This window comes from Dermacentor variabilis, chromosome 4, assembly GCF_050947875.1.
Source record: "Dermacentor variabilis isolate Ectoservices chromosome 4, ASM5094787v1, whole genome shotgun sequence".
Lineage (NCBI taxonomy): Eukaryota > Metazoa > Arthropoda > Arachnida > Ixodida > Ixodidae > Dermacentor > Dermacentor variabilis.
The window spans coordinates 53,605,406-53,624,747 of record NC_134571.1 but is presented as its reverse complement, the minus strand read 5'-3'; the positions used below and the strand labels follow the sequence as shown (position 1 = coordinate 53,624,747).

Genomic DNA, 19,342 nt, shown 5'->3' with positions numbered 1-19,342 from the left:
ACGCCTATTTCATTTGCACGACATTCAATTCGCTGGGCTCATTCTGGCTTTTATCTTTTCTGATGTATTAAGAAAAATGTTACCTCTGTTAAATGTTGTCACCAATTATTTGCAACAGCTTTCGTTTAACTAAGAAAAACAATAAAAAATGAAGGGATGACGCAGATGGAAAGAAACGCAGCTGATGTGTACCTGACACTATACCTTCGTTGTCCGGGAGCAAACCTATAACCCAGGCCTCCGGTTATATGAATTGCGCATGCATCTGTATGTTTCTGATGTTGTTGTATATTTGTACAAAATTTTTGCGTAATTCTGATTATCTTTCGGGTGGGAGTAAAGTGTACTTTGCGTGTAAGTGCGTGAAGACGGACGTAATCACGTTTATCTCGAGTAGGTTGCAAGGCGGGCTACAGGGTCGTGCCACCCCAGCTTTCGCTCAGAAAAAGGGAGACATCTTGAAATGATTTTGCTTCTTCTGTGGCCGACCGATATATATGCTAAACCTTGGGAGGAACGGGGCGATGAAACGACAAACTTGCGGTAGTAAACTTGGGCTACATTTTAGGGCGCGAACACGCGAACCGTCTCTTTGACGATCTCGTCCTCCGACAAGGTCACGAAACGGCACCCACGAAGCCCCCATTACAGGAGAGAGGGAAGAGAGCAGGTCGGTAGCCCGGTGGGACAGTTCGAAGCCGACGAAGAATAAAAACGATAGTACAGTGCATTCCGACGGTCGCGGTCCAGCCGTTGCCATCCGCCCCGTCTTCGTTGGCGGCGGCCGAAGCGATCGGTCGTATACTCGCGCGCGCCGTTCATTCCTCGCATATCTTGCGCCACCAGTAACCGCCGCCAACACAACCGTGCTCCCTACACCCAGGTAAAAACAAAACCGCCTCTATAAAGACAAGCCGGCCACCTCGGGGAGCGCGACGTAATCCAGAGCGTCGCAGCCTGCACCAAAGAGAACGCAAGATGCGGACGCAGGCGAACGAGCGGGAAGGAAGAAAGCAAAGACAGCTTTCGGACCTGCTATACGCAATGCCGATGGCACGGATGGAGGGAGGGTAGAGCTAGACTCGGAACCCCCCTCCCACCCCGCGACAGGACTGCAATTTGAACGTCGCAAATTGAGCTGGTCGCCGATAAGCATCAGCGTCATCGTCTTCTCTCGCCCTCCAGGCCCCCCCAATGCAGAGACAAAGCGGACACACGCGCGCGCACTAGCCGGCCGAGCCGACACCGCGGCTTTCCGGAGGCGTCGCGGGGAACGTCGTCCCCGCCGACGGCCGGCCCCCGCTTCGTTCGCGGTCCGCCCAGACCGCGCGGCGAGCCCGCGCGACAAGCAAACAGCCAAAACATGGCCTCGGGTGAAACATCTGCGCCGTCAGAGGCCTCTCTCCAAGCCTCCCTCATCCCCCCCCCCCACCCCACCCCTCCGATCGTATACGTTCGAGAGGCTGCTTACCTTTTTACTACCTGCCTTGCACCCGCGCGCAGGGAAAGCGCGATGCGTGTGTAAGCGTTGCGCAGCGACTACGCAAGGGGCCACGTCGCCCCCCCCCCCCCCCCCCCCCCGAAACCCCACTTTCCCAGACGTATACTATACACATCAGCAGCACAAGCGAGGTGCCCCCTTCGTTATTTCTCGATGCAAAGACAGCGTAACACCCCCCTCTCTATTGCCCCCCGAAAGAATATTCTCTGCCCTCGCATTCCAGAGGGCTCGGGGACTGAGATCGATTCGGGCTGCTGCGGCACCGACGGTCCTGAGCTGCACTGCATCGAAGACAGGCTGCTGGAGAAGCAGGCAGGGATGGTGAGGGGGGGATCACGTAAGGTGGGGGGGGGCGAGGTTACGGGGGGGGGGGGGGGTGGTAGGATGCGATGTCTACACGCGCATTCTTAGCAACCAGTTTTTCTCAATGAACATTTTTCTCTCTGCCCACCGCGGCTTGTTCTCCCCCCCTCACCTTCTACTTGGAGAGTGTACGCGCCAGCGAAGCCGACGATGAAATGAAATTGCCCCACGGGGGCTGTGACCGCGGCAGCACTCGCTCACTCTTTCGTCGTTGATTTTGTTTTATGTACGAAAGGGCCAATGTTCTTGGACGTGACTTTGTGTGTTTGCTTGCACCGGTCGCGAAAGTTAGAGTGCCTGCCGTTTCGGCGGAGAAAATGAGACACGTAGGAGGTTGCATACTGAAAGACGGTTCACTAATTTTACTTTGTTGCTTCTCTCCTTTCTCTTTTTGCCCCCTTTAAGGTTGCTCCAAGGTGTACACCAAAAGCTCCCACCTAAAGGCCCATCAAAGGATACACACTGGTAAGCGCCCTTTCCTGCCACATGGGTTGGGGTTGCAGCAGCTTGGTCCCGGTACACCGAACCAACACTATACATGCCGTTGGTTGGGTCGTGTACTTAAGAGAGTACCAAAGCTTGCTGCTGAGCTAGTTGGTTCATGGCATATGGTAAAATTAAACGAGCGTAATAAAGGAGACGGACAAGGCTGAACAAAAGCGCTTGTGTTGTTCAGTCTTGTCCCTGTCCTTTTTTTTTGCGCTCCTTTATTTTACTGTATGCAAGAGTATGGCACCAGCATTATCTGGCCCCATTGATCGAGTAAGGAATACACTGCAACTTTTGCTTTTTTCTTGTTATCAGTGCAGTTTATTACGCCACGGCGAATTCCACAGAAGTGTTCAAAACATGGCGCCATTGTATGTACTAACCCCGCCAAGTCTGTATTCACCGGGACTTCTATTCTGACCCGCAATTATTGGCATACGTGAGTACACCAATAACGGTAGATATAAGTGACGCTCAGCACTTTCGTGAGCTAATCTAGACGTCCGGCCCGCTTGAAGAAAGACGGAAGTTATAAAGTAGCGTCGCGGTGGTATATACTGGTGCTTTTTGCGTCCCCGCTCGCCCTCCTCGTCGTGACTCTGGCTAGCCGGTTCTGCTCTATATTTATTTAAGCCGCCTGCTCACAGGCGTAATATGTAACGTAATACCCCGGCAGCCAAAACGGCGCCATGAAATCCTTCACAATGGCCTAAAGAGATCCTTTTGTCCAGCGGTCGTTGTTCTCGTTGATCGATCCCCGGCGCGGACAGTCGAGCCATGGCTGGCCGACCCCTCTGTGTATACCAGTGGCGGATCGCCTTGACCGGCAGCCGTAAACGTTGCCCCCATTGATGGCGCTCCGGAAGTCATCGCGTCCATCTTCTTTCTCTCGCTGCTTTTGAGACGACCAGATTGCGCGTGCAGTGGGCTCCAATGGCCAACTCGGCCACAGTGGCAGGCGCGAGAGAGGAGCTTGTTGTTCCTGTGTGCCGCCCCATTTCACAATCTTACGGCTTATGATCATCCGCGCCGAGTTGACGTACCACGGGCCGGTCAGCCGGAAAGTGGCCCTAATCTCCAGCAGGGCGCCCGTTTGGAGTTTCTTTTATCGTTCTTTCTCTGACGCTTCCTTCGGCCACGCTTATAGCAAAGCATTACGCGTGCTTTGCCCAAGCAGGCAGTCTTACTCTCTTGTTACTTAAGCCGGTGACCCGGCGTGAGCTATAGCTAACACTCCGCAAAATGCAATGGACAAGAATAAACGCTTCCTCCGCGTTTTCAGCACCACTACTCCGTGGCTTGGCTGGAGTGGCAAGTTTGGGCGACATATTTTGCAGTCACAATGTTATGTTAAAAGCCTCTCCCCTGGCTTCCAAAAAAAAAAAAAAAGAAAGCAGGCAACTTTCGTGAGTCGCAGACGTACTTCGGGCAATGTTCTTAACAATGAGTCTTAACACCATGCAGTGCCTTGCGTCGCGGCGCTCAAAGTATCTTGACGAGTTCGTTGGAGATCTTTCATAGTGTGAAGAATCAAATCACGAAAGAAAGAGGAGATACGACGCACCGGGACAGGTCCTGGTATTTCCGGTCTTCCTTTCGCGCTTCGACTCTACACTCATTATGCATTATCAGCTATAGCCCGCTCCCAAGCCTTGTTTGCGGTATTATTTGTGGGGCTGGCCGAACGTATAGCCATTAACTGTTAGCACCACTTGCGGAAAGTCCTGTTCGCTAAGATACTTAGATGAGCTCTTCTCTTGTCTTCTTGCGAGTCCCGCTTTCTCACGGGAGCAGTAATCCGTCATGCACCATCCGGTGCGGATAGGAATTAGAGGACTCTTCCTTTCGAAAACTAGTGAGTCTCGATAAAGAAGTTGTCCCGGATAATGTGAGCTAGCATTAATATAAGAGAAAGCAAAAGACAAAAGGGGAAAAAAACGGGGAGGATGAGAAAGGAAACTGTGCATCGGCTACAACCGTATCGACTTCGTGAAAATCTTCGACTCAGCGTGACTAACCGTTTCCTCAATTCGTGCTTCGAGAAAAGCGCTGCTCTCTCCTGTTCCTCTGGGTAAGCTGGTAATGACCGGATGGATTTGACTGGCGTGGACCTCCTGCCTCTGCTGCGAGCCACCGATCTAAGAAGGGAGACCGGGCCGTTTCTATTTCTCGGTTTCTTCTTTCTTTTGGGGAGCTTAGCTTACGTAAGAAAGGCGACCGGAGACCGTAAAGATGCTGCGACCTTGACGGTTACGCTGTGGCAGCGTCGGCGGGGAACGCCGTGGGAGTTCCCCATGAGCGGTTCTAAGGGGGAGTGCACTTCCCTTTCGATTTTCTGCCGTCCGTGCGCCGTAATTCTTCCTCGCTTTACGCGCGGTTACGCGCAATTCGCGCACGCCTTCGCCAGGCTCTTTCTCTCGGCCGGCGTCGCACTCGAAGAAAGGAAAGAGGGAGGAACTTGTTATTTCTCCCAATCTCGCCGACAAAGATCGGGAAGGGAAATAGCGATTGGGTGTTCATTGAGGGAGCAGCATCAAAGAAGGAACGGGGAGAAATCGCGGACACAAATTAAAGAAAAAAAAACGCACGAGCACCAAGGAATCGCGCGGAGGCGAGTCGTCACGCCAGAGAAAGTCTCCAATCGGGCGTAAAACGGGGAGAGGCGTAGGAAAGTGCGCGTGGTGGGGGGGAGTGACGTAGAGATAGATACAGACCTAAGCGCACCGCATGTATGCCCGATAGAAACCACATTATTCCATTAGGGTTCTATTGTGCGTGGATGTCGTCGGGTCCAGTGCCTCCTGAGGTTGCGTCGCCAACTTTCGAGGGTATCGCGCGAGTCCGTTCGTCCGTCCGTCCGTTCTTTGAAAGAAACCTCCAGGTTCTCTTCTCGCTTTATTTTCTTATACGCGCTGCGTGAAAGAGGCGCGCACTTTTCGTCCGGATCACTTTGCGGTTGACACAGGAGTAAGATATACGATGCGCCTCGTTCTATGGGAGGGAATGCGAGAGGAAAAAGGTAGAAAGTGCGAGACGGTAGCGATTGAATGGACCAGTGAAATCTCGGGCCTGAGGCGCGCTCAGAATGGAAGGTATACGCCTCGTCCTTTCGTAGTTGTAGGAAATGCGCGCGAGATAGCGCTGCATTAGCCGGCTGCAACGCGGGCTTGTAATGTACGGACAGGTGGCCAGCCGCTCGCTCGACCATGCACGATCCCTCGTTCGGAGTCTCAAATCTCGCCGCATCTTACTCTGCGGCATCTGCTTCGCGAACGGCCGAAAACTGCTTCTCCTTGTACAGGCAGCCCTCTTTCTCTCTATTGAAAATAGTATCAATATTGACAATGCGGGCGTACACTTTCCATTTGAAATGAAATAACTTCGTCTGCTCCGAAGTTGGTTCAGAGGCGGTAACATCTGTCTGCGAACGAACGTAGTGTTACGTGTGCGCTAAAGAACAGTTTTTTTTTTCTGTCCAATACAGTATTGTTCAGTCACCGGCACTGCTGGAAATGCGCGTCGCGACTTTTCTAAGTAATGACAACAATTTTTAGGCTATAGAAGCCATATCTGTGTTTTGCTTGCTTGCTTCAGCGTCGCAGAAGGACGCTCATCGATCGAATCAAGATTGTGTGAGATCACAACACGTTCAGCAAGTTCCGAACGACGTAACCAGCAAACTGGCCGAACGGAGTACGTGTAATCAATGAGCTACCGAGCTTCAGTCGCGTTTTTTCTTTTTGTTGTTCTTTAGCTTCTTTTCCTAATTCTTAAATTCTAGTCTATGTACTACTTGGTAGGGCATACGTTCGTTATTTTGGCGTCGTTACAAGTGTGTGCATACGTGTGTTTGTGTAGCACGTATCAACAATTAACTCGAACCCGTTAATGGCAACGCCCTTATTTCTCATTCGTTCTTCAACAGTGGCGTTACCGTCTACACCCTGAGGCTGTTTTCTTCTATTCTCTACCGCAGACTATGCGGAAAGTGCCATATTTTTTATCTTTCACTGCGCCGTTCTTTTGTACGCCAGTGAGTGCTGTGCACTTCATATTGCGAGCCATTTAACAGATATAAAAAAAATTCACTACCATATTGCACCATTCCTTCGCTCAGATAACGATTTAACGTTGCGCAAATGGAGCTAACAGTTTTGCGAAGTCGTAATAAATAAATCCAATGCCAGAGACAGCTTTCTTTCTGTCCAACTCACGTTCAAACGCGTCCGTCATTCAAAACCTACTATGTACTAACGGACAACTCTCTGCGGCAACGAAGGGAAAGCAAGGAGGTTCGGAGCTTCTGCACGCGTCGCTGCGCCAAGGATTCCTCAGCGTTTGACAACAGTTTTGGTTTCCCGTAATGGATACTCAACCAGCGCGTATCCTGTACGCTCAATATAGAAGCAGAAAGCGAAATGTAACACTCAGCGAGCATCCTCCCCCCCCCCCCTCTGTATTTTGCTGTTACGAATAAGACGTTACTGCTTTCTATTCACAGCCTTATACTAATGTGGGTGAAAATGTGGGACTTTCTTTTTTTTTCAGGAGCGCTCTTACTGGGGGGCGACTTGCCACTTTATCGCCACAGAAAGGTGTCCGCGAGTTTCGAGTTTAATTCAAAATTCATGTTGGAACTACATGTTTAGGAAATATTACAACAGGAGGTCCCACCAGAGTTTAGGGGGGGGGGGGAACTGACTTGGGTATATAGATAGCCTGACTTGGTCATCTCGGGACAAAGCTAAAAGTGTCGCTCTCTTTTTTTTCGTCGTTCTTTCTCGATTGCAGGAGAGAAGCCCTACCACTGCCACTGGCACGGCTGCGACTGGCGCTTCGCGCGCTCCGACGAGCTGACTCGCCACTACCGGAAGCACACGGGCTGCAAGCCGTTCAAGTGCCGCATCTGCGAGCGCACCTTCGCCCGATCTGACCACTTGGCGCTGCACATGAAGAGGCACCAGCCCAAGGCCAAGTGAAATTGAACTGGGTCAAATGACCTCGGTGCGCGCGCGCACCCCCAAGAACTTGGTGTCGACTGCATAGCCGCCAGAAAAACAAGTGAAACTGTGCTACGCCGCCCGGACGGGCGGTTTGGTCCGGCGTGCCCGGCGCCTTCTTGCGAAGCCTCACGTTCAGCGTCGCGCGCCAAAGCCGCCACGAGCACTTTTGTGAACCCTTGACACGTGCCTTTCCTGATGGACCTGTTGACAATCAGTGCTGCGTTCGATACACCAGAACACTTTGCGTTTGCTTGGATGTGGTCGAGCGCCTGCCTCTCGGACGACACTGGTGGTGGTGGTGATTGTGCCGCCTCGCGGAACGGACAAAGAAAAATAGCAACTGTACTCCATTATGTACATAGCAAGCAACGCTGTGCAACTGTTATCGAAGTCTTACTCCGCGCATTTCGCAGTGAAGTTGTCTTTGATGTGCTTCCTTCTTACGGGGCGTAAAAGAAGAAAAAAACGACAAAAAAGAACACTTCACACAGTATTACGACCACAACTTGCAGAGGAGAGTTTAAGTCAAAGTGCGTATTATTCGTGCGCTTTCGCGCTTCCAGTACATGTCACCCAGTGGCTATGGCGTTGCGCTGTTGAGATTTCCAGTTCGCGGGTTCAATCCCGGCATTGATTGACGGCCGCATTTCCCTGCTGGCGGAATGGCTCAACGCTCGTGCACCGTGTATCGAGGGAGCGTTAAAAAAGCCCGAGGTGATCAAAATCAATCCGCAGTGTTCCACCCCCTACGCCGTGCCTCAAACAACCGATTCGCGGTTTCGACTCCTAGAACCCCGGAATTCTCCCCCCCCCCTCAAAATATATGTGGCGTACTATGTTGCGGTCGCGAGCTCGAAAGATTGGCTGCTGGTCGCACAATCCTGCCGCTCCGCTCATTTTGCTCTAAATCAGTTCGGATCTCCGAGGCATATTATGTATTAAATACGTCATATTTTGATCCGCAAAAGTATGACTTAGCTTTTAACTTTTTTAATCTCTATTTCTTACTCAACGCACTATTCTTCTTTTTTTTTTTTTTTTGGTCGCGGATGGAAAAAGAAGTCTCTCTCTCTAGGCGCCGTAGCGTTGCTTGCTATGTACGAAACGCAGTATGAAGCTCGTCAGTTGGAGAAAAGTTGTTCCTGCCGTGGTTGCCCCCCCCCCCACCCCCCACCGCGCCCTGGGCGTCAGCCTTTCCTGAGAATTCATCAAGTGCCATTACGTCGGTTGTTTCGTCGCACCGCGCGAGTTGCGTTTCGAGAAGAGCGCAGCGTTGCGTTTGTACCACGCGAGATGACGGACGTGCGTTAAACCTACCCCACCCCCAAACCCCCTTCGTGGTTGTAATCAGTGTTTCGCGTCCTTTTAATCTATGTTGCTCTTTATTGTTGGTTTTTTTGTTGTTGAAATAAGTAGCTTAATGCGTTCGATACGAATCACATCCCCCCCCCCTTTTTTTTTTTCTTCTCATTCGCGTGCGTATGGTCGTTCGAGGCTAATTACATGTTCAAGGAAGAAGATTAAGAAGCAAGCTTCAGACACTGCTTGTGAGAATCTGTAATATCTCTGGCGTGCAGAATCCTTGCAGCTTTGGTGATGAGCCTCCACTAAAATTTTCGCAGAAAGTGGACCAAGATCTGAGGAGTTCATTAACGATGGCGAATTTCTAGTTCGCCTGAAGGAAATACATTGGAATAAAGTAAACAAGAACGGCCCCAAAATGTTCCGAGCGTGCCTGATAGCGTGTTTTTCTATAATTCTATAGATGGTGATGTTGAGCAAGTGTCCGTAAATGTTGCATGTTTTGACTCCTATGAATTTACAGCCGCGGCTCTCTTACCCGCTTTTACAAACAAGTGATCTATTTATGAATTTTTTTTATTCGTGCCATACAGGGGCAATGTTGTTTGCCAGCCTGATATTAATTTATTCTCTGCTTGACATTGCAATGTGCGAAAAAAAAAAAGTTTTTTTTTGTCTGCATCTGTCACCGAAGATAATCGAATGTCATCGAAAGAAGAGTCATGTTTTTACCTGTGACGTACGTCTCCATAGCATGGTAACAGTCGTCCTCCCTTTCCACCAATCGAGACTGATTTATCTGCCGGTATTGGAAGCGTTAGCGACTTTTGTCGCCGAATTTTAGAGAGCATTCAGTTGCCTAATGAATACAAAGAATCAACATGAGTAAATGAACAAATAAAGGCACACACGTACATGCAAGCAAGGTAGACCACTTAGCGTCGACAGCTTCGAATTCGATTAACAATGTAGCAGGTCTGACGTGAAACTAGGTACAATGTGCACCTGAGTGTTCGGGCAATGAAACCAAGCTAGCGAAGGAAACAAAGAAATGCCAGCCCTTAATTTTGCCTGTGTAATGCTATGGAGACGTCAAAATCTACCCTCTACCCTTTCTTCTTTGTATTCGTCGACAAGTGCGAAATCTTCATTCTATTTGGCGTGGTCTTTACGGCTGTGAACAAAAAAAAAGACATAGAGCCAGGGAATACATTTTCAACCTTTATCGAAACTGGTGCCTTTTTAAACGTGGTACAAGCTGCCTTACAAAAAGACCAAAAAAAAAAAAAACGTACCCGTTTAGCCGTGGCCTTTCTCACCCCGCGCTCGGCATGAAGTAAGGAGCACGCAGTAGACCTATGAAGTGACCTGCGAAACTTGTCATGCGGTGACGCAAATTACTAACGCTATACTTTCCTGTTATCCACCATCGTGCCTGAATGTTCTTTTATCATTGTAATTTAATTCTCATCTCTCGTTAAATGCGCTTAAAAGAGGAGTAAACGACGAGAACTCCGCAACTGGTCTGTTCCGCTGAGCACGTCGTTCCTGGACTCGCCGTCCACGCCCGTGGCATGCTGGGAAGCGGCGCGGACCGTTTCCCCGAAAATGCTCAAGGCGACCGGTGGTCGGAAGGTCTTCGCATTTGCTCCTGATGCTCAATTTGTTCTTTTGTGCCATACGTCTTATACTGTACATAGGTTCGCAGATTAGAGCAGAGACCATTGCGCACAAGGCTGGGACGGTCAGCGAAGGCAGTGATGCGCGACCACGAAGAAAAATGTGGGCACCACTGCGTTGGCCAAACTAGCTCCGCTCTTGGCGACAAGTGTCATGTTCGAATATTTGTTCGCCTCTCGAGGCGCATATTGTCGCGAGTGCTGTAAAATATGGCTTTACCCTGCGAGTGAAATAAACCAAAAGTGCCATTCTTTTTTTCAAACATCTTGGTAGTCGTTATGATTCTTCCTGCCTTTTTTGTTTGTTTGTTTTGCTGTTCTAATTCTTGTGCGGTAAAAGTAGCAACGAAATAGGAAAACCACAGAGCAAGAAAACAAACTTGTGTTGATTTAGCGGTAAACATGACAGAAATGCCCCTTAGGTGCGAACCTTTCTGAGGTCTCGGTTGCATGATTTAATCAGCGTTCACACCATTGCAAAGTGCTGTTAAGGAGCGTACTCGACACACGTCCTGCTTCGAGGAGCGAAGTCCATATATATATATATATATATATATATATATATATATATATATATATATATATATATATATATATATATATATATATATATATATATATATATATACCATACACACTCACTTTTTCTGAGTGTGTATGGCATATGTATTTCAAAGCATATGTCGCCTTGAAAAAGACAAGTCCATTTGTCGAAACGTTGGCTCCTGCATTCACCTTGTTCACGTTTTGCTCATCGTCTTGAATTGCCATCTCCCGCATTCCTCGTCTTTTCTCTTGGACACTAACTTTTTGCCACATTGGCACTTCTAAGGCTCACTCATTGAAAAAACGATTCCACCGCAATGTTTCGGTGGCTTTGGCGTTCTGCTGCTGAGGAATGAGGTCGTGGGTTCGATGGCCGGCCGCATTCCGATGTTATGGGAATGCAATACCGCTCGTGTACTTAGATTCGGGCGGATGTCAAGAAAAACGCCGGATGATCAAAATTACTCCCAAGTCCTTCCCCACTGTGTGTCTCATAGCCGGAGTGTTACCCCATGTCGTTGAACCCAACGAAACAATACCCTCCGTGGTTCCTTAGTGGCTTTGCATGGTGTTGCGCTGCTAAGCACGAGATCGCGGGATCAAGTCCCGGGTACAGCGGCCGTATTTCGATGGGGGCGAAATGCAAAGAGCACCAGTGTGCTTAGATTTAGGTGCAAGTTAGAGAACCCCGGGTGCCCAAAATTAATCCAGAGTCACCCACCACGGCGTGCCTCATAATCAGATCGTGGTTTTGGCACGTAAAACCACATAATTACATTTTTTAGCCAACCAATAAAAAAAGTTAACGTTTAGCAACAGGCACAATTTCTAAATGCGATCTTTTCTCGAGTGCACCCGCCCCACCTTTGTGTTCGGGTTTACTCCCGATATGATATTTGGTTGGTCGAACGCATCAACGATATTACGGGACTTTCGCGTTTATTGGTAGTCATTGGCTCGAACTCAGAAGGGCGCAGATGCGTACTTGCAGTTGACTGACAAGTTCTGGAAGTACGAACGTGGTGGTAGCTACACTACTGATAAAACATTCCTATTTAGGAGTACGAACGCCGCAAAATTACGTATGCTTAAGTTGGCTATTAAATCACTCTGTACCACATGTTTCAACAGTTTGCTATAAAATTACCTCTCTAATAAAGCTGCCAGAGCTGTTCTTATAATCAAGCCTGCGCAGTTTGCGTCAGGCTAAGGACCCAAGACAAACGTAGTAAACTTGTGCATATGCACTTCCTGCTCCTCTCGTCATCAACACTTAACACCCGAGTAGTCCTTGTTGGGCTAGTTTTCAGGAGTTATCACTCCTTTTCTTCCACATCCCCCTTCCTCAGTTCAGATCAGCATGGCCAACCTCTCTGCCTTACGGTAAATATATATATATATATATATATATATATATATATATATATATATATATATATATATATATATATATATATATATATATATATATATATATATATATATATATATTAACCCACCCCTTATAAACCCACCCTTGTAAACCCACCCCTTGTAAACCCCACCCCTTATGTTACACCCCTTTTGGGGTGTAACATAAGAGGTGGGGTTTATAAGATGCAGGCGTTTACAGAAGTCGAAAATGTGGATGGACAGGTTATGGCAGCGATATGGTGGGGAAGGCCCTTCCAGTCAGTTGCCGTTCGTGAAAAGATGAGTTCATGAAGGTAGTAGTACGGGCTCGTGGACGCAAAACTTGAAGAGGGTTACCGATGCGATGGGATCTGCGTGGTGGGGGTGTGCAGATGTATGGTTCTTGTCTTAGGGGCGAATAAAAGAACTGGTGATACAAAATAAGACTGGCAATGCGACGGCGAGCAGAAAGATAACACAAACCTTATTGCAATTTCAGAGATGATATGCTAACATCGTATGAGTATAAAGAGTGAATAAATCTGGTAGCCCGGTTTTGTACAGCTTCGATGGCGTTTGTTAATTATGCTTGATGAGGGTTCCAGATGGGCGATGCGTGTTCCAGTTTAGTTCTGGTAAGTGAGATGTATGCTTGAAGTCTGACGTGTTGAGGGGCTTCCCGCAGGTGACGTTTTAAGAAACTTAATGTTTTATTAGCTGATGATATTAGGTTAGCTACGTGCAGTTGCCAAGATAAGTCATCAGAAATGGTGATATCTAAGTATTTGTAAGACTGGACGAGGTCAACACGGGAGTTAGAAACGGTATATTCAAAAACAAAAGGGCTGCGACGGCGGTGAAAAGACATGTACTTACATTTGTTAGGGTTGAGTATCATCATCCACTGCTAAAACCAGTTTAGCACGTGGTTTAGGTTTGCCTGAAGGGATTCTTGGTCAGAAGGGTTAGTTACCGAACGACAAATAACGCAATCATCAGCGAACAAGCGGATATGACAAGATACGGGCTGGGGTAAGTCGTTAATGTAAATGAGGAATAACAAGGGACCGAGGACGGAACCCTGCGGGACGCCGGAGGTGACTGGGAGTGGGTTGGAGGATTGGTTATTAATGAAGACAGACTGAGAGCGATGCGTGAAGAATTCGTTAATCCACGCGATGATGTTTGGATGTAGGTGCAACTGGGAAAGTTTAAGAAGCCAGTGTTGGTGAGGTACTTTATCGAACGCCTTAGCGAAGTCTAAGAAGATGGCGTCAGTTTGTGGATTAATATCAAGGTTGGCGTGAATGTCATGAAGAAAAATGGCTAGTTGAGTCTCGCACGAAAAACCCTTACGAAAACCATGCTGTGACGGATGGAAGAAGTTATTGGAATCTAAGAATTGCATGATTTGGGAGTAAGTGACGAGTTCCATGATTTTGCAGGGAATACTTGTTAATGAAATGGGCTGATAATTAAGAGGTGAATCAGTATTGCACGGGAACGACCTTCCCCACTTTCCAGTCGACTGGAATGGTTCCTTCGGAGAGTGATTGTGAAAACAATAAACAGAAATACTAGAACAGGCTAGGTTAGCGTACTTCTCCAATAACAAGCACTTGCCCTTTCCTTCAATTTTGCTCTATGTCATAAATTCGGTCAACTATTAAAAACATCTTGTTTAGCAACACTGGAACCACAGACATTGTGAGGCTTATAGTGCGCGAAAAGACAAGGACAAAAGGAAGACCGGACACACACAGACGCTACACACACACACATAGCGCCTGTGAGTGTCACGTCTTGCTTTTGTCCTTGTCTTTTCACGCGCTATAAGCCTCACGATGTCTTACCAAGAAGCCCAAGTCACTACATTACGGAACCACAGAGCTTACAAGTGACAGCTGCCTGTGACAGCAACGCAAAATGAGATGCAAGATTTTCGAACGGCATGCAAGGTGAGCGGCAGAATTATAATAGTAATAGAAATATTCATCGACAGCGGGAGCACATTTCTGCGCGTGCACTGTTAAGTGGCATTGTGAATTGTAGGCCGGCACGATCTTCAGAAGCGTAAGAGAACCCTTCATCGCTTATAGCAAATCCCCAGGGTCTCGCTAACTGCTTTGGACTCATTTGAGATTCGGGCGAGTCATAGTGTGTGGAGGGTGCCTGAATAACCAATCTCTGTCTTGCTCCGCATATCCCGAGTACTTTTGCAGTATTGCTGCAGTGAGCAGAAACAGGGACATGCATCGCAATGTCTTAAACTAAGCTCCCGCGCGCCCATTGGTCTGTTGTCGCTGTGCATGGCTTGCGATCTCAAGCTTGGAACTACTCAAGTCTACTAACTGCCAGAAATACATGGCAGCGTTCAAGTTCATCAGAACATGTACAACCGTGTTAAGCTGCTGACAATTTTTGTTATTGCGACAGGAACTGTATGGACACTCCAAGTGAATTTTTGCCGTCGTCGCCGCCGTCGGTGTCGCCGTGACGTTCCGTACATATCTATGTACACTGCTATACGCCATGCCATCCTTTATGACATGCGGTATATGCGGATTATATTGTCACACCGTTCTATTTCTAAAGTCGCTCGTACCAGGCCTTACATTCTTTACAAAATGATTCCTCAGAATTTTGAGAATGGCAGCCCACAAACAAATGTCATGAAACAAAACAGCGCCAGCCATGCCTTTTATCTTAAATCTTCTCAGACTTAAACATTAAAAGTTCGAAACAACAACACAGCTCAAACTTGAAAATTATGTAACTTTATTGGCGCGGCTGTGCACTACCTCCGGCACCAGCCCAGGAAAGAAGTTTGAAACATAGGCACCCAATACGGAAAAGCGATGGTAATGTCGCTATCAAACCAAAAAAAAAAATGATGGGGTTATACGTGCCAAAACAACCATCTGATTACGAGCCACGTCGTATTGAGGGACTGCGGAAATATTTGGACCATCCAGGGCTCTATTAACGTGCACCTTAATCTAAATACACGGATGTTTTCGTATTTCGCTCCCATCGAAATGCAGTCGCCGTGGCCTGGGTTTGATCCCGCGACCTCGTGCTTAACAGCCCATCACAAGGTCACTAAGATAGACGTTGGCTTTAATTAACATACATAAAATGTTCCGATGGCAGGATTCAGACAGGGGACATCTAACCTAACAGCTCGTTTTACTTGGTCAGCTTGCGTTTACTTCAATTCATATTGCCACAACAGGTACGAGTCTTACACTACGTGTAATGTTCTAGCATATTGCTATCGCATTCGTTGCTATGCCCTTATGGTGAAACTGTGATATATTTTATAAAGTCACCAGGTCACGATTTTTAGCGAAAACTCGTTGAATGATGATGATGATGACGACTTGCTCGAAATTTTGTTTTTATAATGTAATGACATCATCATCATCATCATCATCAGTGGCATCAGCAGCCTTCGTTCACTATATACAAGACGAAGACTTGTATATCCAGCGATCTCCAATTACCCCTATTTTGTGCTAGATGATTCCAACTCGAGCCTTCCAATTTCCCGATTTCATCACCCCACCTAATTTTCCGCCGTCCTCCACTGCGCTTCCCTTCTATTGGCACCCATTACGTAACTCGAGTGGCCCACCAGTATCAGGCATAGAGGCGAAAAAATTTCTGCAGTAATCGCAGCTGTTTGTTCTCTACGCTGTGTATACCTTCTGAAGTTTGCACAAACTTCTCCAAATTTGTTTTTTTTTTTTTTACCGGGGAGAAGAACTTGACACCAGCGAAGCTTGCCTGCAAGAATTGCAAATTCCAACACAAGCGCTTGACCGTATACCCGGATACATTTTTTTCGTCTTCTCTTCGCCAACGACATACGCCAACCATCGACATGCCCCGTGCGCAAGCGATATAGGAACCATTAGTGCCAGATAAAAAATTCTGTGGTGATTTAGCGGTAAATACGACAGAAATGCCTTAGCATTAACGTTGCACCTCTTTGAGGTCCCGGATCCATGTTTTCATTTCATTCATTTCATTTATTCATACTGTCAGCTCTTAAGGGATATTACAGGGGCGGATAGCGTACATAAACAATATATATAGTACGCTTGCAAGGACAGAAGAAGAAAAAAACGTAGGTATGATATTAACCCTGAGGTAAGCTTTAGTTCCCCGAAAAGCCTGCGAAACAGTCATGTTGCCCGTCTCGTGACAGCAAAATCGCTTAAGAACTACTTACATGATAAGCGGTCACACCGGTCGTTTGTTTCTCTTTTGTTGAAGCCTAACAATCTTTTTCATAATTACTAAGTGCAAGCCGTTCCCCTAAGAAAGCAAAGTAGTCATCATCTTGCTGTATATTGTTGTTTTGGCGCGTAGTTTGGTAAGTGGAAAAAGAATCGAGGAGAGACAGTGAATGGCGCTTCACTGTCTCTATGTGTCCTTTCCGCCAGTACTAAACCACGCCCAAAAACAAGAATGCGCAGCAATCCTAAGCATTCAACTTGCCCAAGGAGAAGTTCTTTTTAATTCACGAGCACGTGCACTCGACCCTACAGCCTTCTTGTTCCCAAGAAGAGGCTAATAATGGGACTTTTGTTCGAAGTCTTCAGCTGCAACCGTCTTGAGTGTCATAAGTGACACGCACGCACGCAAGCGCGCACTCACGCATACACGTAGGGGCGCGTGTACAAGCACATACTACACCTATCGCTTCATCACACCGTGCACCCATAAGAGAAAATTGGTCTATAAGTGATAACTGCTGATAAGTGTTCAGCAGAATTTCATGCGAACATATATATTTATGGCAATTTTGAGATACTAAAAATAAAAATAACGAACTTGTTTTTTCCTCGTCGAAGCATAATGCTTGCGGTTGTCTGTACGGTGTATCGTGACGATGCAAAGTTAGCATACCATACTGACGGAAGGATAAAAAAAGAAATGAACACGAGCCCTACCGCAAGGCTCTCGTTCGTCTCTCTTCTTATTTTTTTCGTGTTAATGTTCGTGTGTGCGTCACCTTTGAAGCGCAACGATACACTATACAGTCATACCATACCAACTGGTTCCAGTCGATCCACTACTGAGCTGTTATCTCGTGCAAAATACTTCTACACATATCCGCGCTTCACCTTTTATTTCTTGTTATTCTGGGCCAAGCACTAACTCAATCTTTCCAGGTGCATCAACGCTTGGCGCCCCTAATAAACAACAACCCTTCTTGCGCGGTCGTGTACGGCAAGTCTCAACGCCCGCACCGCAGCTCCTTCTCGACTTCGTAGCCGTTCGGAGGGCGGTCATTACATCCCAGGCAGCCGAAAATTAAGAAATGCGCCCCCGTCTTGAGACGCCGCTGCATCTGATCTGCCAGCGAACCCAACCATCAGCTTCCCAGTTTCTCCTCAACCCAACACAGCGACAGGCAACTATTTAACTTACGTTTTCATTTCTTTCGCTTCAGGTCGAGCCTCACCTTGACATTTCATTCTCGCGTACGCTCGAACCATACGCTTCGCTTTCGAGTCCGCTGGCACAATGGACGGCTGGCAGTGATCGTTCCTCGGTCCGCACGCCCACGTGCAAGACCCCCGCCGGCGTCCAATGCTGCCAGCAACGCGAATGGCGATTTTGATTTCTTTTTATTCATTCCCCCCCCCCTTTTTTTTTCTTCAACGGCGCGTTCCCAATCTGCAGCTCTGAGAGACAACCAGACATACCGCGGCGTCTCGCGAGCTCCTCCTCCAAGTATTGCTTCATCACACTACACGCGAGCGCTCGATGGTGCGCATGTCGTCCAGTGACGCCAGCTCTCGTCATAGGAAAACGGATCTCAGTGTTGCTGCGGAGAGGTTGCACGCTCTTTTTCACGTAGCCGCTGCCAGCTGCAGCTATACGTACGTGGCGAGGAAGACCGGTTTAGGTATCTTCCAGCAAGACCCAGCCTCTTTTGACCCATCAAGATGCCGAAAGTATGCATAAGCATATGCTTTAGCAACGAGTAGCTGAATTCGATAGTTTGGAAACATATTATTAGGAAACTAGCTGCGTTGTAATAAGCACGGCGATTCTCCTGATACGTTGAGCACTTGATATGCTTTCACTTGGCTAAGCTTTTCGTGACGCCTTGAGATAGAGAACTGTGCAGCTTTGTAGCGCTACAGACAAGAGATATGTATTTGAGAGAGAGCGACATTGGCCGCCAACTGCAACGGATAGCAAAACGCATGTCATCCAGATTCCGAAATTGTTGGCCTCCAATGAAATCGCAGGTAGAGGCAGATGGAAAGTATAACCAAGGAAGGATCTGAGGTATCATCTGGACAGCTTCAATTCCTCATTTCTACTTCTGACCATTTTAGCCATCTTCTATACACCTTTTGGGATAAGTCTCGCAACACTATCGTATGACTTCCAACAGCAGTTGTGACCTAGGATTGTAAGTTCGCAACAATCAGCACGTGTGCCTCCGACCCTACAGGCTATTCCTAAAGCTCGCGACGCTTCGCTGATAGCTGCACGTCCCCAACGTATAGCTGCACTGCGTCTTCGCTGCATCACAGCACAATATGCGGTGAAGACGTAAATACAAGCAAAGTAAGGGACTCAAATGTATATGTATGCAGTGAACAGCTATCACGATCTAAGAAATGCAGGCCGAGCATGGGCGTTCCTTCTTCCATTGGAGCAATTATCCGCTACGCCGATGCTCGTGTTAACAAGGGCGCGCTATTCGAGCCAAGAGGGGACGCCTCGAGCTGCGCAGAGCCATGCGCAGTCGCCGAAGGAGAATAGAGCCTCCAGCACGGGAGGCGGGAACCTCGGCCCATAGATCGGCGTGCTAACTCACGAGTACACTGACACAGACTTGTTCCACTCTGATTTCACAGACGAGAATGGAATGCATATTGAAAGATGTGACTGGGCGTGGGTATGCGAACAGGAATGAGGGTCGATGATTATGAGTGGTCGTATAAAGAGGAACTGGAGGTAAACGCGAGTATCAACGAAAATCAATGAGAGTGAGTTTGAGTGGACGGGAGAAGGAACGTGAGTGCCGGCGAGAG

At 47.8% G+C, this 19,342-nt stretch overlaps 1 protein-coding gene across 2 annotated transcripts in view; it reads left to right on the top strand.

Moving 5' to 3' along the window:
- The window catches only part of LOC142579168 (uncharacterized), an 87,117-nt gene extending 76,523 nt beyond the window's left edge, over nucleotides 1-10,594 (top strand). For both annotated transcript variants that reach the window (XM_075689115.1, XM_075689114.1), the window contains exons 4-5: nucleotides 2,270-2,329; nucleotides 7,145-10,594. In XM_075689115.1, coding sequence (XP_075545230.1) covers nucleotides 2,270-2,329; nucleotides 7,145-7,332 — 248 coding nt within the window. In that variant the 3' untranslated portion in view covers nucleotides 7,333-10,594. The remainder of the gene's footprint in view (nucleotides 1-2,269; nucleotides 2,330-7,144) is intronic.
- Nucleotides 10,595-19,342: the final 8,748 nt, after the last annotated feature.